The sequence below is a fragment of the Aythya marila genome, assembly GCF_965140915.1.
Source record: "Aythya marila genome assembly, chromosome: 7".
NCBI classification, from domain to species: domain Eukaryota; kingdom Metazoa; phylum Chordata; class Aves; order Anseriformes; family Anatidae; genus Aythya; species Aythya marila.
In genome coordinates, this window is record NC_139048.1 from 29,863,584 (window position 1) to 29,888,549 (window position 24,966).

Sequence of the window (24,966 nt, forward strand, 5' to 3'; positions counted from 1 at the left end):
TTTTGAGATTTCTGGGCCACGTCTGTGCAGTTGCAGGCTCAGAGCACGCCCATGCATTCAACGAGTCTGCTCTAGTGTGTGTGTGAAGATAAGTTACAAAGGGAACAGCTTCTGGATATTTATTTCACCTGTGGGCAACAAAGCGCAGGTGAAATGCTGAGCAGTCTCAGCCCCTGCTGAGAGCTGTAAAACTTGCAGCATTTTACAAGCAAAGGCCATAACTGAGAAGTGGAGCTGAACTGGTTTCACTGCACAATGAAATTGGAAAACACGAGGAATGAGGCATCGGGAGTTTCAGATTCATGTTCCAAAAAGGACCCTAAACAAATGTCTCAAGTTTTGATTGTATGAGGGAATTGTCCCTGCTTTAGACATTTAATATTCCTCTCAATATCATGTTAATTAAACTGGTAAATTGCCTGTTTCAAGGCTACTTTTCTTCAGAAGGTCTAAACAAAAGTCACCATCTGCTACTAAATTATTGCAGAAAAACAAGCTTCTCTCTGCTCTTGATTTCTCTCTGAGCCTTGAGGTCATTCTGGTAATTGCTGACATTGCCTTAGCTCATGTGTAAATTTTACATGACCTTAATTTCAGCTAAAATTGTCCAAGCCTCCTTACCATTAGAAATTTGGGAAGGTGGTTGAGGGAACTGCTTGAGCTTCATCTTCCAGTGTACTTAGCAGTGGGGTCATAGAGTCCTTTTGTGTAATAAATTCGTCTTTAAAGCAGATGACTGCACTGCTAATTTGGGAACAGGATGTGGCAGGCAGCAGCATGGCTGGGACACTGCCTGCACCCAGGCATTAGGGATGGCATTCTGGTTTGAGTTCTGGTGATGTGAGTGAATCTGCTTCGCCTCTGCTGTGCTTGTGAGTACGGACAGTCCAGCACATTGAAGCTCATCTTGGCTTACTATTTACATTTTTTTTTTTTTTCTGGTGATTTGGTCAGGGCCACTTAGGATGAAAAGTCAATCATCTCCCTCTCTGCAATAAAATTAAATGGTTGTTTGCCTTAACTGGCATGAGCTCAGGGCTGGCACTAAAATACTGTCCCGACTCTCTTACCCTTTGTGTGAATACATGTATTATTTTTGCTGCTCCTGTGCTGGAAAGCAACTGTGTAGCTGTCATCTAGTTATACTCCTACGTGCTTATGTGAACTGCTGTGCCAGCTGCCAAACCCTGACAAGTAATTTTGATTCAGTACTATTTATTTGGCATTCAAATTGATACAGAAACAGGGCGACAACTGAAGTCTCAAAAGCATGGGAAAGCTTTCCAAGGAGAGCGTGTAGCAACCAGATGTGTGAAAGAAAAGCTGTGCCCAGTCTTCAGAAGGTAAAACAACAGGGTTTTCACCCAAAATATTTCTTAGAGTATATCTTTAAACTTTTTTATGGGCAAAGCCCAGTTCCTGTGTCCATAAGTATTCAGAGGTGCACATTTGTAGGTAACGCAGCAGAGCAGCTGATGGGAGAAGGCTTCTGTTTTCGGAGAGAATGAGAAGTAATTGCATATGAGACAGCCGTAACAACGTGCCTGATGCCGCTGTCTGCAGCAGTGAAGGATGAGTGCGGGAGGTGAGCGTGACGCACGGTTTGTTTGCTCTTTCAGCGTGAAGGAGGATGGATGGGTAGAGGCAATCCGCGCAAATCCCAGTGCTGCTGCTCCGCAGGGCATAGGAGTGGGGGTAAACAGTGGCTTTGGGTGGCAATAAAGGGCATGTAGAGCTTGGCTCACAAAAGTCCATACTAATACAGAGATTAAAAAATAAATAAATAAATTAGATCCTGCATCCATATTTCCTGGTACGAGTTTTCTTTTTTATGTCACTTGACAGAATTAAGAGCTGTGTGTAATACCTGGTGAGTTTAGACTGGTCTGAGCTGTAGATAGATGATGAGAACCAATGGATTTCTCCTGCATGCTTGCTAGGAAATGTCCGTTGTGCAAAACTGAGGTAGCCTCAGTGGAGGCTGGGACTTCTGACGCTGCCAGGGTCAGCGATCTGCCAATTCTGTACAGGAGAAAAAAAAAAAAAAGTTATTTCCCCCATCCATTGCTAGTGCTTATCCAGTCACTAAATTTTTGAGGATTAGCCAAGTAGGAGCGAAATAAGCTGCATAAGCTGCTGCACCTTGCTTCCAACCCCTGCTCCCTGGGCTCTTGCTGCAGGTATAGCTAAAGCGCTGGTTGCTGGGCCGGCTGCGGGCTCTCCGTCCTAGCAGCTCCCCAGGCTCAGAGCCGCAGCCTCTGTGGCTCTCCCTCCTCCTGAAGCAAGGCAGGAGCAGGCAGCAGGTGAGGTCCACCAGCACGGTACTGGCTGTGTGACTGGGCGTTGCTGTAGGGCCTTCAGAACCAGAGTCTTGTGGACTGTAAAAAGCCTTGCGGTGAGACTTCTTCCCTTTTTGAGTGTGTGGTCCATCAATAAACCCATGTTCCTATACTTTCTTTATAGCTTTTTGTCCTCAACAGCTTTAAAAATGATTATGTGTTATTTTGTATTTCTTCCCTGAAATTGAAGGAAACTATAGATTTGGCTGAGAGAGCTATCTTTTTTGGGTAATTCTTAGGAAATGGTCTTACAAAGAAATGGTCGCTACCAAATTATCCTGAGAGCTGCTCTTTATGTTTTTTCCCCAGGGACCCACCAACCAGCCATTGATTTTTTATTTTTTTTTTAGTGTCAGTTCAGATTCAGGATGTGGTTGGTGTTCCTCCTGCGCAGTGACGGCCTAGTGATCCCATTCCAGGCTGTCTTGGAATGGGAGGGACAGGGAAACGTCTGGCTTCCAAAAGCACTATTTTTATAGAACCAGCAGTACACTGAAGCTGTTCCCAAGAGAAGGAGATCTTCATCCTTGAGAAGAGCAAGCCCTTGTCAACCATCACCTCATGCAAAAGTTTTGGACAAGTGAACAGTTTTCCCCATGAGACAAACATGGAGGGAGGTGGGCAAAATCCCTGGGCTAGATCTACTGTCCTGGAAAAATTCTTGGCAGGTGAAGGTCTGCATTCTCTGCTTCCTGCCCCAGATATGCAGCTTGTAAAGCATCACTTGAAAAGCAACATGTTGGGGAGCAATATGGATACTGGGTAACAGGATGAAAAGTATATGTGGACGTTTTAGATTTCAAGTTTTCTTGGGAACGTGTTCATGTGATGCAGGAAAAAATTACTTTTAGCAGGGGTAAAGTTCTTTCCATGTCTCGTCTGGTGACATTTCTTGTGACGTTTGAGTACTGCTAGTATCGGCCGTTTCCTATGGGAAAAATCGAAACAAAACATGCCTATTACGTAAGAAAGAAAAATAAAGCACCCTTCAGAATGACATCCTTTATTTTTTACTTGCCATCCATGACAGTGATTAGTAAGGGAGTGCAAATCTCCAGAAAATTACATTCTGAAGCCTTGAAAATATAACTTACTGCAGAACAATATTCTAATTCAACACAGTAGTTTTCATGCCAGAAATCAAATATTCTCCAGGAGTTTTGTCCCTGGACTGGATTTACTGAGAACAATGCATTAAAAAGCTCCAGTCCAAGCATTATCTCAGCCTCAGAGAAAAAAGCCATCTATTCTGACTCCATGCCTCCAAGGACCCCTTACTTTAGTTCATTTTTAAGGTCACTGATACTATTTCATTTGCATTCACAGTCTGAAATGCCATAAACTATTTGATCAAGACTTTTTCTTCTTTTTCAGTCTTTGCACCCATTTTATATAATCTCAATTTGGTATTTTTGGAAAGCATGCCCTGTCTGCTGTGTTCTGCACTAAAATTGTCTTGCCTACAGTCTCAAAAACCTGCACAAACATGCATCCAGTGCCCCCCTGGGAAACGATTATTCTTTTGTATGGTATGTCCCCATTTACCCAAAGGTTACAAATTTTAGTGCTAATTTTTTGTTGGTCTTTGGGAAAAGTGTTTATGAACGTTTCTTGCTGATCTTCCTGTAAACATTCGTTTTACAGAAAAAAAAAGATGGTTTTGTGCAAACCTCTGAGAATAGGATTTAAAAAATAATAAATTCTTTTGCTGAATACTGCCAGAAATATTGAAAAAAACACAACACAAACAACAAGAATCTTCTTAAAGATGTGCAGTTAAACATAATTGCTAATAGAAAAGATCCCTTTTCTTCAAGTTTTGTAGCCAGAAAGCCTCATTCTGAGACAAAACCAATCATTGGAACTCCAGTCTAGAAAACAATAAAATGCAATTTTAGAGAAAGAAAAAAGCAGGAGAGCCACATGGCACAGCACTGCTGCCAAAAAAAAAAACAGAGAATAATGGAAATTCTGCAGCAAGAATTGATCCCGTCCTCTCCAGAAAGGTACCATGAGCAGCAATAGGTGCTGGACTTTGTGGTTTTCCTGCTTATGCAAAAAAAGTAAGGTGCTAGAGCAGGGTGGTGAACCCCATAGGCTGTGATGTATTCAGGTGCTTCTGGTGGTGGTTTTCTCCTTGTATATTTGAAAAGAACATCTTTCGCACTGTGATCAAAAAGCTGTTTAATTTTTTTTTTTTTATCATTAGTGACTTTTCGCTCCAGGGACTGAACGTGGGCATTACTTTTCCCCTGACATCTCTCCCCAGTTGTCGTATTTTCTATCTGTTGTTATTCCTGGTAGAGAAACATATATCTTAGTGGCCTTTGTACTGCTAATAAATGCATGTCTACATCTTCAGAAGTGATGGATGCAGAAAAGATCTGCTCCTAAAATTTGCACCCCATTTTAGTATAATTAAAGCGAACTAAAGCCAGCCTCAGGTGAAAGGAGTGCAGTGCTTAGAGCAGTGATCTCTGGAAGCACACAAACTTCTACATGCCGGACACGGGGCTTGTTTTACGGCTTGCAAGCAGACCTGGCTAACCGAGGCCGTCCTTCCACTGGCTGTTGTTGTAGCAAATACAGCTAATCTATATGTATTGCTAGAACTTAAATACCTTCATTTTCTAGGTTAAAGTCTAATGACAGCATTAATTAACACTAAGGACAGTGATCCTCAGGTATCCTTCCCTCTGTGGATTTTACATGGAGGCCTTTCCTGGCTTGTCCGGAGGAGAGCAGTCTGTCTGCAGAGTGAATCAAGAAGAGCTGTGGACGATGTCTCCATTTCAAACTCAGCTCTAGCTGGAGTATTTGAGCATAAAGCTATTTAAAGTGATAGAGTAGGTTGAATAAAACACCTTTGTATTGCCAGGCATAAGATTTCTGCACTTAAAAAAAATGCAGCTTCTGCAAGCAGTTTTTTAGACAATATTTTATTATTGATTTCACTTTGTTTTTCTGGTTTTTGGAAGAAAGGCTAGAATTTATTGCACTCATGCCTTTACATTTATCTTCTCAAATTCTTCTGTTCTTTTCATTTCGTAAAGCTGGTTGGTAGGATGTGTATTTCTGAATGTTGCCTTCTTTCTTCTATTACATATGGACAAAGTCTTGGTTTAGGAGGACTGTATATGGAATCTACTTACCGAAAAGAAAATAAACGCAAACTGAAAATCCTTGTATCCCATTTGGCTCCAGACCATACTTTTAAACCATGTTAGAATATTTTAAGGTCTGGATCCAAGTTAAACACAGCAGTTACTCTATGAAATGACTGCTATGCTGTGAATAATATACACACCCTGGGGTCACCTGGAGGACTAGCTGTTGGTCTGCTGCTACAGAGCAGTATTAATGATGGGCAGATGTTTCACCCAGAGTACTTTTATATCTGGTTCAAAAGTTAAATTTACGTTGTTGCTCCTACTTCCTTAAACCAACAGAAATATGTTTTATATCGATGCCAAAACTGGTTTCAAAGGCGCCAGTCAGCTCAACTCATGGAAATAAGATCACATATTGTTCATTGCCTTTGGCAATGACCTACAGCCTTGCAATAATATTTTTGATTATGATGAAAAGGTTTTCAATATTTTTGGTGTAATCCACTCATAAGCTCCCCTTTGTGGATGTATGAAGTGGTATTTTTTAAATAAATGTGCTCAGTGGTTTTTTTTTTGCTCTCCAGGCGCACAGATGACATTGTCAGGTTTTGTCTAACTTGATCAAGGGGTATGAAGAGGGAGAGTGTGGTTCAAGTCCCTATGTCTTACGCTGTAGAAACAAACACAAGAAATCATAGAATCATAGAATCATAGAATATCCTGAGTTGGAAGGGACCCTTAAGGATCATCAAGTCCAACTCTCGACACCGCACGGGTCTACCCAAAAGTTCAGACCATGTGCCTAAGTTCACAGTCCAATCTCTTCTTAAATTCAGACAGGCTCGGTGCAGTGACCACTTCCCTGGGGAGCCTGTTCCAGTGTGCAACCACCCTCTCTGTGAAGAACCCCCTCCTGACGTCCAGCCTAAATTTCCCCTGCCTCAGCTTAACCCCGTTCCCGCGGGTCCTGTCACTAGTGTTAATGGAGAAAAGGTCTCCTGCCTCTTGACAACCCCTTACGAGGAAGTTGTAGACTGCGATGAGGTCTCCCCTCAGCCTCCTCTTCTCCAGGCTGAACAGGCCCAGTGACCTCAGCCGTTCCTCGTACGTCTTCCCCTCAAGGCCTTTCACCATCTTCGTAGCCCTCCTCTGGACACTTTCCAACAGTTTCATGTCCTTTCTATACTGTGGTGCCCAGAACTGCACACAGTACTCGAGGTGAGGCCGCACCAGCGCAGAGTAGAGCGGGACAATCACCTCCCTTGACCTACTAGCGATGCCGTTCTTGATGCACCCCAGGATACGATTGGCCCTCCTGGCTGCCAGGGCACACTGCTGGCTCATATTCAACTTGCTGTCTATCACGACCCCCAGATCCCTCTCTTCTAGGCTGCTCTCCAGCGTCTCATCGCCCAGTCTGTACATGCAGCCAGGGTTTCCCCGTCCCAGGTGCAGGACCCGGCACTTGCTCTTATTGAACTTCATGCGGTTGGTGATCGCCCAGCTCTCCAACCTGTCCAGATCCCTCTGCAAGGCCTTTACGCCCTCATTTGAGTCCACAACTCCTCCAAGTTTGGTGTCATCAGCAAACTTGCTCAAAATACCCTCTATTCCTACATCCAGATCATTTATAAAAATATTGAAAAGTACCGGTCCTAAAATGGAGCCTTGAGGGACCCCACTGGTGACCGCCCGCCAGCCTGACGCAGCTCCATTTACCATAACCCTTTGGGCCCTGCCCGTTAGCCAATTGCTCACCCATCGTATGATGTTTTTATTTAGCTGTATGGTGGACATTTTGTCCAGTAGGATCCTATGGGAAACCGTGTCAAAAGCCTTGGTGAAGTCCAAAAAAAATCACATCAGCTGGTTTCCCTTGGTCCACCATACGGGTGATCTTATCATAAAAGGAAATCAGGTTAGTTAGGCAGGACCTACCCTTCACAAACCCATGCTGGCTGGGACCAATGACTGCTTTGTCCCCCAGGTGCGCCTCAATGAGTCCGAGAACCAACTTCTCCATGATTTTACCAGGCACTGACGTGAGACTGACAGGCCTGTAATTGCTAGGGTCTTCTTTCTGACCCTTCTTGAAAATTGGCACAACATTTGCCAGCTTCCAGTCTACAGGGACCTCTCCAAATTCCCAGGATCGTTGAAAAATAATTGATAGAGGTTCCGCGATGACATCCGCCAGCTCTTTCAGCACCCGGGGATGAATCCCATCCGGACCCATGGACTTGTAGGGATCCAGGTGGAGTAGCAAATCCCGCACACGTTCAGGGTCAGTTGGGAGTTTGTCATCCCCACCGTCCCGGTCCTCCAGCTCAGGGCACCCTGGGTCCCGAAGCCCATCATCGGCATTGAAGACAGAGGCAAAGAAGGCGTTAAGCGTCTCTGCTTTGCCTACGTCATCGTCTGTGAGGAGACCTTCCCTATCAAGGAGCGGCCCTATGTTTTCTTTAGTTCTCCTTTTTCCATTTACATATCTAAAAAAACCCTTTTTATTTTCTCTCACAGACACAGCCAGCTTCAACTCTAGCTGTGCTTTGGCCACTCGAACTTTCTCCCTACAAACACGAACAGCATCCCTGTATTCTTTCCATGACGCCTGGCCCTCCTTCCAGTAGCGAAACACTCTCTGTTTCCGCCTAATCTCCATTAGAATGTTCCTGGTCAGCCACGCCGGCCTCCTGCCCCGCCTGCCTGACTTGCGATATTTTGGAATTGCCTTATCTTGTGCTTCTAGGAGGCATCGCTTAAAGAGTGACCAGCACTGGTGGACATCGAGGCCTTCAAGAGCAGTTTCCCAGGGGACCTTACTGACTAGTTCCCTGAGCAGCCTGAAGTCCGCTTTCCCCATATCTAGGGATGAGGTTTTGGTGGCACTTTTCCTTCTGTCACCATAAATTTTGAACTCAACCACTTCATGGTCGCTATGACCGAGGCGGCCACCAATCACCACATCTCCCACCAGACCCTCTCTGTTTTCTAGCAACAGGTCTAGGAGGGCACCTTTCCTAGTTGGCTCCGTTAGCACCTGTACCAAGAAGTTATCATCTAGGTGCTTCATGAACCTCCTGGACTTGCTCGTGTCAGCCGTGTGGCACTCCCAGTTAACGTCCGGCAAGTTGAAGTCCCCCATAAGGACAAGGGGAGTTAATCTCGAGGCCTCTCTTAGTTCTGTAAAGAATAATTTATCGGCGCTATCATCCTGGCCAGGCGGTCTGTAATAGACTCCCACAACTACATCCCCTTTATTCGTTCGTCAATGCAGTGACTAATTGAAATTCAGCACCTAGGTAGCGATGGAAAGTCTTCCACCAGGAATTAACTTGTTGGGAAAGGGTACAAGAGGGATAAGCTAGCTGTTTTGTAATGATATTTTTGAGGCTGCAAATGCAATCTTAAAACTTCAGTGTAAAATTAATTATGAAAAAGAAACAGTCCCCAAGCAAGCAAAATATTGTTACTTTAAATCTGTTTCACTATATGTCAGTTGCCCAAAATCTGTCATTATTTAATTCCTGGTACCCTGTTTGGGTGAATATGGAGAAATCCAGGAAGATTCTTCCTGCTTAATCTCTCTTTTCCTGTTGACAAGCTGAAATTTTCTCAATTAAATCAAACACCATATTTACTGCTACAAACAAGTACATGTTTTTTTTCAATTGAGTACCATTGTATGTTACAGCATCTTGCCTCGTTTCGTTAAATAACCTAAGCGCCATCAGACCTTTATGCATCTTCCCCTACACTGTCAGCCAGACCACGATCTCATTTGCAAACACTACTGGATTTGGGGTTTTCATAAATGCCTATTGATTTTTTAGATGTCTGGAAAGGGAACTGGTTATCTAAGGTGCAGTAGCGATCCTTGATGTGGTCAAGAAGTCTCCTCTTGGGCATTTTCGTCGTGCTGGATGCCTGGGCTAGGTGCTGGCAGAAGCAGAGCCTCGCTAACCCAGGCTGGTGGGATAGCAGAGTGCCCACGGAGCTGAGCATTTGTTTCTGATGCTTGGTGGTTTCGAAGGGGCTTTTTTTACTCCAAATTCTAATACAATCACTCTCTTCTAGCTTACTCCTTCCAATTTCATGCCATACTGAAATGTCTTGTTGGTTTAATAAATTGCCTAGGCACAAAAGAAAGCCCTGTTTGGATATTTATGTTATCATTTCTCTCTGCTTGAGCAAACACTTGCTTCAGTCCGAAAATATGTGGTAATTGGCAAATATTTCAAGAAATGTTATAGAAAAACAGTGTGTGTTTATTTGTGATAGATGTGAATGTTTTCTGCAGCTTGCTGGTTCCTCATCATATGCTTATGTTGGTAGGAAATTATATCCTCTCATCACATTAAAATAATTAAATACAGTTTGCAAAAGGGACTGCTGAGTGAGTTTATACCTGTTGATGTTCTTAATGTCTGAAGATGTGAAGACATACCTTGATGGCTGTAAGAATGTTGCACTGAAAACAGGTAGAAATGTCATCTCTTCAGTCAATGTCTTTTGCATTACAAGCCAGTAATTTAAAGAGTTTGAAAACTGTTTTTCATTAGAACAAAAATAAATTCTGATTTATTGAATTGTTTTCATTTGCCAGTTATGAAATAGCTTATTTGTTCAATCAAATACCAAGAGGCATCTGCAGTTCTGATAACCCAAAATGTTAACTCTGCTCAGATATTATTTTTGCTTACAGCCAGGAGACTAGAAGTTTGACAGGGAAATAATGTGCTTTAATGAAGTATTCATCGCTTCTCCCCATTTTTCATCATTAAAACATCCATTTCAATTTAGAAATGGACCTGAAAAGCCGTGAAATCTACCATGCAGAACAGATGGTTTTCACTGCAGATGGAAAAAATTCAAGCTGCTCCTGAACAGCAGTCTATGTATTTTAAGCAATTAGCTGCTTTTCTGGACATTTAGTGGGTCAATTCCTTAATTTTGTAGATGGAAGAGGTTATTGTCCATAGTGATTAACTTCAAATTTTGTTTTTAAAGCAGCTAAATGAAATTCATATTTATGATACTGTGTTTGATTAAATACAAGGAAGGCATAGTTAAAGAAACTGTCTGATCATTTCTGTGGTTTTATCTGGGTACTTTCTGAATAAAGGACAGAAAGACCTGTGTGGTTCTTTTTTTTTTTTTTTTTCCTTCTCTTCTCCATTATTATTATTAGTTTTTAGAAGTTTTTTTTCTCGCAAGGCCAGCAGCTGGGTTTCTGTTGGATTAGCAGTCTGTAATGCTGCTGTCTGCCATCAGCTGTCTGTGTTGAGCTGTTGGCAAGGCAAACGCAGGATGGTTTCAGCCTGTGGTGAGGGTTTTCAGCCTTTCTCCACCTTTATTTGGATGTCATTTTGCTGTTTTTTTCTTTCCATGAGGCTTTCTCCAAATTACTCTGGATCCTCCTCTCTGACTGATGGTGCTACTGACAGCTGCCGAGTGGGTCTCGTGCTTTAAAAATTTGTGTGTTTGCAATGTCCCTGTTGGCACAGTGCTGGGAGCACGGGCCACCTGCTTGAAGTCCATTTTTTATTCAGTTGTAGCTTTTTGCTGAAAGCATAACTGGTGCCAGGTCTCTGCTTTGTAGTGGGTCAGGGATTTTGGACATGCAGGTTCCCCTATATGCTCATGTGCCTCCTGTAGTATGCAGGAGAGTGCATGGTGGGGAAGGACTTTGCTTTGCGATGTTATTCTCTAAGATACTTCTTTCTGTCTGCAGAGGAGTGTTTTCCACACTTTTCTGTGAGGCTTTAGAGCTTCCTAACAACCTTCCTGGGAGCAGTTGAGGAATTTCTGTTGCCCTGTATGTAGGTGAGAACTGGGGACGTACTCGTGTGCTGCAGCCATTTGGCACCTCAAGTTAGCCTGATGTGTCAGTGCTGATTTTCCTTAGCCTGCATTGCCACAATTGAGGCGGGATTTGGCCCAAGATGGTTTTATGCAAGAGAAAATCCTCTCTCTTTTGTGAGAGGTACAGATCAGCTTTTAGCTTAGAAAGATTTAAACAGTGGATGTTGTGGCCAGAGTGATTTAAAATGCTCCAACTCTGCTTATTTTTGAATTGAAAACCTACAGAGGCGCTTTATATTCCATGTTCATCAGCTCCCAGAAGATTAAATATGTTTTTGTAGTATTGCAGACACTGTGACCCCACTGGATTGTAAAATCCTGATGGGCTGCAATATTTAACACAGCGATGCCCTCGTTGCGGGCCAAGCACATTTTTCAGTTTATAAATACTGGTGTTTTGTTCTCCCTTCATTTCTGCAGTATCAGCCATGCTCCAGCCACGTTTAGGGAGCAGACGTGTAGCGGTAGCTAATAAAGAAAGTTGACTTGACATCTAACTCCTTCAATAGAGTTGATGCAGCTCTCTGTGAAATTTGGAGACGTGTTTCATTTGCATTGTTAGGCAAGGCTGGCATCTGTTTAACCTATTAAAGCCAACTTTTCGAACTGTTTATTAGGCTTCTCTTTTTTTTCCAGCAGCACTCCTGTCTGTCAGGGTCCAAATGCGAGACTTCAAAGGATTTTTGCACAGCCTCCTGCAGCATTGCCTGCGTGGCATGGCTTTGCTTGTGACAGCCCTTGGGCAGGGTGAGGAGCTCTGGCTTTGATGGGAGCCACCATGCGGCCTTTCTGGTTGCTTGAGACCCAAATCGCTTCCACTGCTGCTTGTAGGCTGCAGGTTGTAGGGGCAGAAGGGGGGGTTTGATAGTGTTGATTTGGAAGGGACATGCTGTGCTGAGTTGAAACAAAAGGCCTGTTTGATATGCGCCTTACACTTGACACCAATCTACACTTGGATTTAGGAAAGCACAGGTGGAGAAAAGGGAGATCGGGGCAGCCATACTCCAGGCAGGGTGAGCCAGTGCCTCCACTGTGGCCTTCTGCCCTCACCACATGTTTGCCGAGACAGGAGAAGTTAATCTGGTCTTGAAAGGCAAAGTGATTTTTTGTCAAGCATTGAGCTTTTTCCTTCAGAACATGACATTTAATACTAACAGAGATCCTGCTTAGTGTGGAAGAATAAGGAGTTTACTTTAATGGATTAGCAAGTCACCCTTGTCTAGACGAGCAGATGAGATGGGTTCTCGGGCCTGTTTCTGAGCTGTGTGTACTGAACTAAGGATAAAAACAGTAAGGTGCTCTAACCACAACAGAACCGGTATCCCATTCTCCAGTTTACCTGTTGTTTTGACTGTTTGGGGGGATTTGTTGGGAAAGAAACATTTGCTGGGAATATGTTTTGTTGTGAGCATTTTGCTATGTTTCTGGACTGCAAACTCCATTTTGTACAAGAAGCTGCCATCAGCCCTGACTTGAAAATACACCCCTCTCGCTTAGGGACAAAGAAATACCCTCCGTACGTACTGCTGGAAATCTTTGGGCCTTCTCTTTTTTCTCCTTCCCGTTTTCAGGAGGTCTGTGCCAGTGTGAATGTATATAGGCCATAAAGAGACAGGGATCTCACATCACTGCTAGACTTTTCCCATGGTGTACATAAGTCAGTGGCCCTCGTAACTGAAATTTTATAATGATATGTCAAATGTTTCATTTTCAAGCCAATGAAACAAAAGACATCTGCCCCTCTTGACAGTTGTAACCTTGCAAGTTTTCATGAGTAGATGTAAAGTGATTGCCAGCAAAGAAAGTGCAAGCACTAAACCTTATCATCTTACTGTATTTGCTCAAAATATATACTAGTTATATAACAGTATTTAAATAAGTGAACCATCTGGGCATATTTATTCTCCTTGCAGCTTCTTTGCAGTTGTTTGCAATATTTCTACCTGTAAACCTACAGTTTCCACATTTTTCTTAAAAACTTGGCCAAGCCAAACCAAGCCTACAAAAATAGCCAGGAATTTAAAAATCCCTGGACTTGCAAAAAACAGTTAAGCTTTGAGTAAGTGCATATTTTGAGTGTAGGGCCCCTATTTAACACAAAGGCATCGTGCCTTGCTTGAGGCAGAGCAGCTATCCATCTCTTCTCCCCAGGCTTCTGGGTTGTGGATGTTCTCCAGGGACTGCGTTTTGCAGTGCGTCTCTTTGCCCCAAGACCTCAGTCCCAAACATCATCATCCAGAGATTGGACACAGGAGTTAAATCCCAAGACATGAAAAAGCCCTCCTTTGTACAAAGGGAAATGCAGAACTGTTTATTTTGATGATTTGTCTCACTGATGGTGGTGGAGGACATGAATCCTCAGGTGGGAGAAGATCTGTCCTGTCTGGTTTTGTGGGCCCCACCGATGAGTTTTGTACGGGTTCTGTGTGCTCCTGGAGATTATTGCTGTAGCTCTCTGCTCATTTATAGTTAAACTATTTGCCTTTGCAAGAAGATTTCTAGGCTTATTGAACTGCTTCAAGTCTAAGGGAGTTTGGGACAACAGAAGCTTTCATCTGTGAGTAAGGAGATTTGCAATAAGAGCTTGAATTGTAGGGAGGTAGATAGCACTCTTATTAAATCACTGACTTTTTGAGGGAACGGGGTTCATACATCTCAATGAAATCACTTTTTCTCCTAAAAAATCCTTCAGAATTTGGGGTCTCCAGGTGATCTCTAAAATGCTCAATTCCCAAAGCTGTTTGTAACCCTTTTAATAGAGGGGCTTCCAGATGAAGCTGTTGGGGAAACACTTCCATTGATTCAGCTGTGCCATAATGCTGTGTGTTCCCTGAACAGCGACATACTTGTAGGCTTCTGCTGCAATTTGCAACAGCAGATAAACGAGGGCATCATTGATTTCGTAGGACCGAACATTCACAGAGAGACGGCTGCTTCGTGAGTGACATGGAGGCAAGCATTTTGGTTTGGAGGAAGTCATGACGAAGGCTGTAATTGTTTTCTCCTTGTGTTTCCTCGAATCATGCATTGCTAATTGTTTAACATGTTGAGTGAACTTTGCTGGGTGGCACCGCAGCAAAAGGCCCTTTACTTGAGATGTAAATGCCTTCCTAACCATACTGTAAATGCCTTCCTAACCAAGCAGGAACCGTAGCCCCGGGATGCCTAAAAGAAGGGCAGTGCTCTCTCTTTTTACTGCGGAAAAGCAGCAGGGACAAATATTTTCCTGGGAAACGTCAGAGAAGAGGTTTGGGTACCTAGTGCGCCTCTTGATGAGGGCTGGAGGACACCCAGTAGCCCCGCCAGCTGGGTCTGCTCCTGTATCCCATGCAGTAAGTATGGACGTGTGACTACAGGACATTTTTTAGAAAGAAAACCTATATATATCCGAAACCAGACTTTCTCTTTGTGTTGTCACAATGGACTCCTCCAGGATGCCACATAGCCTTGGAGAGTTGTTTTCTGTCAGCATTAGGTTTGTGTTTCCTCACTCGCGATATATCAGATGGCTACTGAGTCTTCTGAGTGCAAATGAAAGAGGAAAGCGGGTCCTGAGCCCCACACCTTCCATTGCCCTTGCTTGTTCAGGAAAAAAAAAAAAAAAAAGGGTGCTTGAGGCACCGGGGCTGTGCCTGAGCACATCAGTAAGGCGGTGCGCAAGTGCGGCTGGTGCCTGATGCCTCCAGCCATCCAGAGATGCTCATTGCTCATACGGAGCTCATCCTCCTGTCTGCAGAGATAACTAGATTGCCTTCTGTCACCCTTCTTCCCACATTAAAAAAAAACACTGCCAACAAAACCCCAGAACTACAGGTACAATATTGCAGGCAGTCCCACAACTCAAAACATATTTCTGGCCTTCTGGAAAGACCATAGATGGCATTAGTGAAACATGGCCTGGTGTTTGGATCCTCTTTCTTCCCTTTAACTATATTTCAGAGGCTTGGTGGCTGCAACAAGGAGAACTAGTGGGTCCTTTCGTGCTGTTGCTCGTTTGTGGGAGCGCTTCATTAAGGGAGTGCGCATTGGGATCGGGTAATAGGAGCCTGGCGGTGCTACTTGAGCTTCAAGGTGATCTTCAGAGATTTCTCTCATTTTCAGACTTTTTCTGCAAGGTACAGGAAAGGAGAGCAACACACAAAATCTTGGCTTTAACCAGCTCTGGCAGTGACGAAGCAGTGCAGGCTTCAGGTGAGCATCCATGTTTAAAGGACCTGAGGGTACATCAGGCTTGATGTGCAACATTTAATTACTGCTCCACTTCCATCCACAGATGTGTGCTTCTGCAAGAGCAGGGCCCTTTGCTTGGGCTGAGAAAATAACTGCGCTGTCAGATCCTGTATCGTGTGAGGCTAAATACTGTTCTTTGCCAGCTTCTTCTGAAAGATGGAGCATTCTAATGCAGTCAATAGCCACATTGTTTAATGCCCACAAAGTCACATTTTTAATAAGCCAATGCCTGTTTTTAACTCCCAAGATGCTCATGCAAGCCTTGGTCCCCCCGGGAGATTTTTCTCTGTACGGGGTATGTGCAAGCTGATCTCTTCATTGAATTGTTTCCTCTAAATTGTCCGTGTCTCTCATTCGCAGCTAAGCTGGAAGCAAAAACACTGAACTGCTGTGAAAAGGGAATAAGATATTTCTACCTTGGCAAAAATGTAGGAATACAGGAAATCTTGCAAGAGTGCTTTTTCTCCTGGGATTTCCAGTCTGTTTTGTAGATCAAAGAAGCCTTGATACATACTTGAACTCTTGGATGCTTATCTGTACAGAACTGAACCTCTAAACCTGTTGAGATTTTCCAAGCACTAGTTCACAGGAAATAGTTATTGTTATAAGGGGAAAAAAAATCCCCTAGAGTTTACGTGTAAGTGACTATCTTCCAAAAGAAATACTCCTCAGCTGAGAAAGCAGGGCATGAAAATGACTTTCACACTAATGCTTGACTTTCTGTTTTTCCCCATCTTATTTTTAACCCCGCAGAGACCTCATAAGCCAATTACATGCATATTTCCCTTCCTCTAAAAGCTTTGTTAAAACCCAGGATGAAAAAGAGCTGGGTAAGAGAATCTCACTCCAGAGCTGGCTTCAGATGGTGAAATTGTGGCCACTTTGTCTTCTTATCTTTAAAAATACAATGAGAGCAGCAAATACTAAGTTCACTCTTTGCCCTGCTTTATTCTTCTTAAGTACAAGATGGTCAAAGATACTACCATGTGCTGGCTGACATTACAGTTATGGGGCACCGCATCTTTCCCGTATTTCTATGCTTTAGTTTGTGGATGGATGCTCTTAGGAGCATCACAAACATAGGTGTTAATTGGAAGAGCAGAGCAGATGTAGCACGGCTTTCATCCCACACTGATGTCCTTTGCTCTTTGGTCCCAGAATAACCGTGGATTGATGACTCCAGTCTTGGGTTTTTTCTTTTTTGGTGTCCTGAACCAACATGTGCTGTTAAGTTGGGTTCATCTTGCGAGATATGAAAGCACTTGTTGGGTGAGCCTTGCTTTTGACAGGAGCAGGAGGTCTCCCCAAAATTTTGTCTGCAGAGCTTGGTGGGTTTTATGCTTGTTGGTTTTTGTTCTTTAAAAGCTGTGTCTGGTTACACCAAGCAGAGAACTAGTGTAGGTTTTTTAAGTTGAGTAATAGGATTTTTTACTGTTTGCTTGTATGGGTGCGTGTGTTGTTTCTTGAAGGAAGAAGCTTTAGATTGACCTTCACAGATCCATCACTGATTTGCTCCTGGAGGAAAACCAGAGAGGTTTTCACGTAAACATATAGAAGAAATATCCAAATGCTGCACGAAAGGTGCAAATGAAAACAGAGCAGGTAGCTGCTGAGAAAAAAGGAGCTTTTCTTGTCTGTCTTGTCTGTTTTGTTTGTTTGTTTGTTTATTTTTTTGGTGTGTGTGTGTGTCAGATTGCACAATGGCTTCCCATTTTGCCACATGCCAGCACTTCTGCAGCTCATTAAAGCAATTCTCTTAAGGCTTTGTGTCCACGCTTGCAAACCTTAGCACAAGGCCAGAGAGCGGCGTGGTGGTACTACTGGTGTCAACACCTGAGCAGGCATGGGGGCTTGCAGGCTTCCTCAAAACGTTCATTGGCTTTGGCTTCAGTGCTTTTTTAACAAATGCAGAGCTGAATGTGTACTGGCCACCAGTCCTTGGCAGAGCTGTCATGAAGCAGAGCATGTGTCTTCCTCTGGCGCGTGACTGCACAGGTTGATGGCATCATGCTGGCTATTTGCATCTGAAAAAGAGCAGTCTGTGTGGACAGAAGTTTCAGTTCGTTGCGTGTCGACGCGTTGTTTTCCAGTTTGAAACAGTGGGATGACCATTACTTTTGTAGCTGTTACACACGTCTGAAGACGCCAGGTCTCCAGCAGCACCAAGCATCAGGTTGGAACATGATGCCCACTGACTGGTGCCGCTGTTGGGTGGAGCACAATAAGCTCCTGCAGTACAACGCATACTATGCAGAGCAGACGACCACAGGAATAGTTAGTTGTGCCAACATTAGCATCTCTATGGGAATACAGAGCACACGTAGGCTCTGCATTGGCAATAGCAGCGAATCGTGGTCCATGTCTCTCAGAGCTGCTCGCATCCTCTGCAGGAAACAGTTTATTGCGATGCAGTTGCCTTTCAATTGATTCTCAGCCAAACTAATTTTAACAAAAGGGAATTTTGTTACTTGAACAGTCTCTGATACATGTCTGGCATGCATCAAGGTTCAGAACTTAAGAAGAACCTACCAAAACTGACACCAGATACTAGAAGCGGAGACCAGAGCTCCGTGGATAACATATGCACCTTCTAACCTACCATGCATTAAAAGTGCAAGTCCTGATGCCTTTCATTAAGGAGTTATTTATGTGCATTTGTGATGATTACCAGTAGTTGGACTACAATTAAATTAGTTTTCTGTTAAGATGTTTTAATTATTAAGAAACACTAATTGGTAAGCTTTTAATCATGTGCAAGAATGTGTAACAGCATCTCTTTTGGTATAAGGGCCTGTATTGTTAAGGATGCACGGTTTACAATATCTTATGTTGTTATAATTAGCATGTAATCCAGTTTTAAGATTTATTAAACTATTCATTTAGGGAAAAAAAAAAAAAGCAAAAACAACAACAAACAACACACAAACATTTATTGCAATTAAAACAATATTATTGCCAGAGATTGAGGCATTTGTGTCTGGTATTTCAGAAAAACAATTTATTAAAAAAATATCTGTGGCCTGCTTGACTGCTAGCAATTGTTTATTTTTACCCTGTATTTCCATCTCAGATAACCTATCAAGATGCTTTGCTTTTACTACAAGAAGTTGGAGTGTGCCAAAACCCATCCTTAAATCTCTGCTGCTGTTACGGGCAGGAATAAGCAAAGCCAAAAACACTTTGGCGGGTGAAACAAAGCATCTCTCTCTTGTTGCCAGCTGAGAAAAACAGGATAAGTCAAGATGTTATGCAGCCTTTCCTTAGGATGCATTTCCCTTGCCCAGGAGTGTTTGTGAAGATACCTTGACCCTGAGGCAGTGCAAAGAAGGGGGCTGCCAGACGTGAGCAGTATTGAGGGTAATGGCTGAAATAGAGCTAGTGTTTAGCAAAGTGAACTCCCTGGGCATGTTCCTCATATCACACCTGCTAAAGCTTATCTGCAGAGTGAGGCTCACTGTTTTTAGTGTTTTGAATGTTTCTTTGAGTGTGTTTTGGCTGCTGGCAAGACCATGCCTAATTCAGTGCATCTTGTGAGCGCTGCGGGACTGTTACAGAATCACAGAATCACAGAATCACAGAATTTCCTAGGTTGGAAGAGACCTCAAGGTCATCGAGTCCAACCTCCAACCTAACGCTAACAGCCCTCCACTAAACCATATCCCTAAGCTCTACATCTAAACGTCTTTTGAAGACTTCCAGGGATGGTGACTCCACCACTTCCCTGGGCAGCCTGTTCCAGTGCCTAACAACCCTTTCAGTGAAGAAGTTCTTCCTAACATCTAACCTAAAACTCCCCTGGCTCAACTTAAACCCATTCCCCCTCATCCTGTCACCAGGCACGTGGGAGAACAGGCCAACCCCCACCTCGCTACAGCCTCCCTTGAGGTACCTAAAAAGAGCGATAAGGTCACCCCTGAGCCTCCTCTTCTCCAGGCTGAACAAGCCCAGCTCCCTCAGCCGCTCCTCATAGGACTTGTTCTCCAGGCCCCTCACCAGCTTCGTCGCCCTTCTCTGGACTCGCTCAAGCACCTCGATGTCCTTCTTGTAGCGAGGGGCCCAAAACTGAACACAGTACTCGAGGTGCGGCCTCACCAGAGCTGAGTACAGGGGGACGATCACCTCCCTAGCCCTGCTGGTCACGCTGTTCCTAATACAAGCCAGGATGCCGTTGGCCTTCTTGGCCACCTGAGCACACTGCTGGCTCATATTCAGCCGACTATCAACCATCACTCCCAGGTCCTTCTCTGCCTGGCAGCTTTCCAACCATTCCTCTCCCAGTCTGTAGCTCTGCTTGGGGTTATTGCGCCCCAGGTGGAGGACCCGGCACTTGGCCTTGTTAAACTTCATGCAGTTGACCTCAGCCCATCGGTGCAGCCTATCCAGATCCTCCTGCAGAGCTTTCCTACCCTCAAGCAGATCGACACACGCACCTAACTTGGTGTCATCTGCGAACTTACTGAGGGTGCACTCGATGCCCTCGTCCAGATCATCGATGAAGATGATCATCAGGGAAGGCTGTTGCGCAGCCTTCCCTGAAATACTACTGGCCTTGCAAGCACAGGGCTGTGGAAGCTGTGTGTGAAAATGCCTGTGCATTGCAAAGCACAGATGTACAGGCTTGCACTGGGGTGCTGTCCTTGCTTCCATCAAACTGGTAGAATTTCACAGATGGGTCAGATACACCAATGCCGCAGCATGGTGGCATTTGAGAGCAACCCCAAGGTGCATTTTCAGGGATATATTGTCCTGCTCTTGTTCTTTCTCATCCTCTTTCTGCTCTTACTCTTTTTCCCTTCTAATTGGTATTCTTTTCTGTTATTCAGTACTGAATTCAGAGAGTTTGGCAGTGACTCGGCCAATTCTAAAGTTTTACTCTCTCAATGGGGCAGTTTGCTCTGTGTTTTTAGAGTAAAGGTGATTTTTGAAGCTATTAGGAGATTTAAGCATCCGACCACAAGGAATTTAAGAGAGGAGATACATGCAAAGTTCACCTGAACCTGCAGTTGTTTAGAAGTAGAAATGCAAACAGAAACACTCAAAGCTGAGCCTGTGCTGATAACTCTGGGGCTCTCCATGAGGGAAGCAGTGGCACCATTGTGACTTCTGAGATCATTAGAGCCATGGGTTTGGCAGGGCACGGCACTGCCATGGAATAACTCAGCTCGGTGGGGGAGACACCTCAGGAACCCTCAAGTCCAGAGACCGCTGCTCATGGCTGGGCTGACATCCACCGGAGTTCAGCTTGTGCCTGACCCTGTTGTGTTTCGAGCATCCCCAAGGCTTGGACTACCTGCGGTCTCTGGGGTCCAGTGTGCCCACAGGGGCCCTGCTTGACAGTGGTCATCAGTGATAGAAAGAAAGCTGAGGGGTGGGCAGGGGGCAAAGCTTGGTCCTGTTGAGTAATGAACATGGGATCCTTTGCAAAGAGCTCAGCCACTTAATTTGGTGTCATTCAGCACAAAATAACAAAAACGGGCAGACCTAACCATTGACCCACAATGGTAGGCTCTAAGTTAGCTTTTGCCCCAAAGCAAAGGAGTTCCGACATTCCTGCAGGTAACTTTGCAGATGACCTTCACTTCAGTGTGTTCTTTCCATTACATTGAAGCTGGAAAAGAGTGGGGCAGGAGGAGGCACCTCGCCAGCTGCTTCAGTGCCCGCCAAAGCCACAGAAATGTGATTTACAGCAGCTTTGCCCAAGCACCAGGGCTTTGAGTGCCAGGACAGGGAGCCTCGTGAGCACAATCGTGAGCATACATTCAGCATGTAAAGGGATGGCTTTTCTCAGGCACTGTGCTCTGGCTTCAGTCCTTCTGCATTTAATAAGAAGCAGCAAGATTTATACCTGATTAATGATGCTTTTGCAATGGATTTCTGCATTGGTTCTGTTTTGCTGAAACCTACTGTTTTATGTACCAGTGCCTTAATAACATTTTAAATGTGCAGAAGACTAATGCAAAACAAGTTGTTTTCTTAGGATCTCAGTGCATTGCATGAGTTTTATGTGCTATAGCAAAGCTGTACCCTATCACCCAAATCAGCAACTGTTTTGGAATTTCCTCTTTAAAAAACATATGCTTTGCATGACCTAAAGTGTCAGCGTGTCCTTTTTTCTCTGATGCTATAGCTCTGTAGGCTGCTGATTGTTCATATGCAAGCTCTAAAATGCATGTAGGATAGATGCAAGGGAGTGTGATTTGGTTTTGGTATTTTTTTGGACTTGAAATGCGTTGCTTGCAGTTTTGAGGCACAGGGCTTTGTAGCACAGGTTGTGCCTGCTGGTCTTCTGCACATATGGGAGGAGTTGGTGATGCTCAGCGCTTGGCCTTGGTTCCCAAGTTTGGTAATCAAGACAGTTGCTGCAACAGTTTCGTTCATTAAATTAAATCCATTTTGCTACTGCTGGCTCAGGTCCTGTATTTCCACAGGCTGCACTGCAGGAATCCAGCCCTGCACACATTAATTACTGGGGACAGTGGCGAGCACAGTCATCGTACAACTGCTCTAAGAAAACATCTGACTTGGCTACTCGCAGCTTAAAGGCTCCTTGCAGGCTCCTGTACCCTGCAGGCAAATACTGAATGTGGCTATTTAGAGCCAGGTGGACACTTAAAACTACAAACAAGGCAGCTTCTACTTTTGCAAATGTGTGCAAAACTTTCTTCTTTCAGAAGAAAGAAGTTTTGGCTACCATATAACACTGGTTCTGCTTTGCCTGCCCTGCCGCACAGGTATTAAAGCTGTAAGAAGTGCTTGCTAGTATTTAACATGCTCACAATGTTAAAAAAGAGGCAGAAGAAAAGACTCTTGTGATCTGTAGAGTTCTGTTCTTAGATACTGTTTCAAGTCATCGTATTGTATCTGAAAGAAGATACACGGTACAACAGTCATTAACATATTGCAGAGCTATGTAGAAGCCTTTTTACATTCAGGTAGTTTTTCTTTTTTTTTAATTTATTTAAAAAAAAAAGGATATTGCTAAGAAAATGTCAGGTTAATTGCCATACATAATTGCATTATAGTACGGAAAAGAATCGTAACAAGAATGAAAGCTAACCGTTTAGCAGGAGGAAGATCTGATTTCTATGATTTGTTGAATTAATTTAATTTAGTGGAAAATTTCATTCAGCTTGTAAGAGCACTCATATTCAGAAAACTTTCTTTGGTGGTGAATCTCAGAAAGACTGAGCTATTGCCAGCTTAAACAATGGAGACTGATTTGTGTGCTGTTCAAGGAGAGCAGCTCCACTGCTTTTTAGTTGCAGAAAAAGTAGATAAGATCCAGCTGGTACAGCTAATAATGTTTGTGGGATCTTTTGTTTAATTTTTCTTTTTTTTTTTTAAGGAAGTCAGCCCTGTCTCTGTCTCACTAATGATCTGTGCTGCTTAACTACAGTGAGGAAGTGAGAAAAAGGCCACAGATCTTCTTGGGATGCCCCTCAGGCATAACATAAGAGCCAAGCATACCCTCACAAAGCCAGAAGGTATGCCAAGATTTATGTCCTCCCCATGCTGCTGTTCCTGGCCATGCTGCCGTGGTGTGACTGATGCCTCCGATCCCTCCATCTCAGGGGGTTTCCTCAGGTACCAATGATGGATGAATTCTTGAAAGTCTTAGCTGTCGATGGAATCTGTTCATTTGGCACCCCAAATCTTTGCGTTCCTCATGGTCTCTTAAAGCCAAGTGGCTGGCAATGAAGTTGCAGTTGTGTTGACAATCCTCAGTCTTGTCCACCTTACATTTGGATGCCGTCATGTTTTGGAAACGTAGTGGCTGCTCCATCTCTTCGTGGTTTCCCCATCTCTCCGTGCTGCTGAGCTTTTAGATTTGGGGGACAGAGTGTGGCGGAGGAGGAGGGGAGCCGAGCCTCCTTGCCCTGCTGCAGAGGGGCTCAGCTCAGCTGATGAGCCCCTCTTCTCTCTCTGCAGCACTGTACCACCAGCCCAGCTGGAGCCATCACAGCTCTGCTGTCTGTTTGTGCCAGGGTGAGATTTATGCCCCATGCACACTTCTTCCGACCACGCTAAAACTAAACAGCAGTGAGGGGAATCAGCTCTGTTTCATACCAGCGATTGTGATGGAGTGGTGTTGTGTTGTGTGGAGATTTCATAAATACCTCTGCTTGAAATTGTTGCCCTCCTGTGCCTTATGCTTTTCCCCTCTCAAATAGATTTGGTGCGTTTGCATTTTATGTGCTCTTGAATATGTTAGAGTAATCCAAGCATCACTCACATCCCGATCTTCTTCATTCTGTGGCCCTGTGCAATGAAGAAGAAAATGTTTTATATTCCAAGTAATGTTTACTCCCTGTTGCTGAATTCATGGCAGTATCTTGAAAGGACCTGTCATTTTCACTCACTGCTTTTTCCTGTTTCAGTCCTTCCTGTGCATTACACCTTTCTCCCTTTTCTGATGTCCCACAAAAGAGTCATGTCTCTCCTCTAATTAATTACTGTCTTTGTTTAAAAGGCAACAAAATCTCCTTTCAGCTTTTTTTTTTCTTTCTTTTATTATTACTTCTCCTCTGCTTTTCTTTCTCATCTAATCTACACTCCTCCCTACTTCTTTCCCCTTTGTTCTCAACACTGTTTTTTTATTTCCATTCAGTCATCCTGTTTGTGCTTGAAGGTGGTCAGTAGCTCTTGGACTCCTAATGAAATATTTTGGGGCAGCAAACCAATGGCTCAGTGGTCAGGAAACTTGATTGTCCTCACCCTGCCAGAGCCGGGGTGTGCTTGTGTCAAGCTGCCTGGCTCCTCTGGGTCATAAAGCTGTAGTGCAACCTGCTGCCCCTTTGCTGCCTGTCCCCCACCCCACAGTGACACCTCTCACCTTGCTGAATGTGAGCGTGTGAATTAAACGGTAGTGTTCACCTCACTGATGTGACATGGAGAATTTCTCTGCCATTGGTTGGGAACCTCCCATGTAGTCTCACTTCCAAGTGTTTTTGGCTGCAAGTGTCTCAGCTACACATAAAGTCTCAGTGTCCTTGTCCTTCCTTACACTTCATTTCTAATGTGGAACATTTTGCTTTTAGGCACCGGCTTGGATGTTTGAAGGTCACCAAGCTGCGGTGACCTACATTTTTGTGCTGGAATACATGATGAGGATACTTTGACATCTGGGCAAATTACATTGGGATTTTGGTTCTGCAGTGCAGTTTATGCACTTAGTGATCAGTGTAGGCTATTTAATGTTTTTTTCATAATGAAAATAATGGAGCAGTTCTGCTAGTCTGGGACCAGAGCACGGGGGAGAAACTTAAGTCTATTGGTGTTTTGGCCTTGACTGTGGAGAAGTTTGGCCAAAGAACATTGCACTGTTGAAAATTATATCATACTCTTCTGGGCTTGAATGCTAATAAGGAAACAGTAAATGGCAGGATGATAAAAGATAATGTTACTGCCTAGTAACAGTAATT

General features: G+C 43.9%; 1 protein-coding gene across 4 annotated transcripts in view; it reads left to right on the forward strand.

The window, feature by feature from the left end:
* Window positions 1-24,966, forward strand: part of PRKG1 (protein kinase cGMP-dependent 1) — a 467,251-nt gene that overhangs the window by 88,924 nt on the left and 353,361 nt on the right. Inside the window, exon 1 of one of the 4 annotated variants that reach the window (XM_082764359.1) lies at window positions 22,772-23,028. The exons of the other annotated variants lie outside the window; for them this stretch is intronic. Coding sequence (XP_082620485.1) covers window positions 22,977-23,028 — 52 coding nt within the window. The 5' untranslated portion in view covers window positions 22,772-22,976. Of the gene's footprint in view, window positions 1-22,771; window positions 23,029-24,966 lie in introns of those variants that run through there. 4 annotated transcript variants of the gene reach the window in all.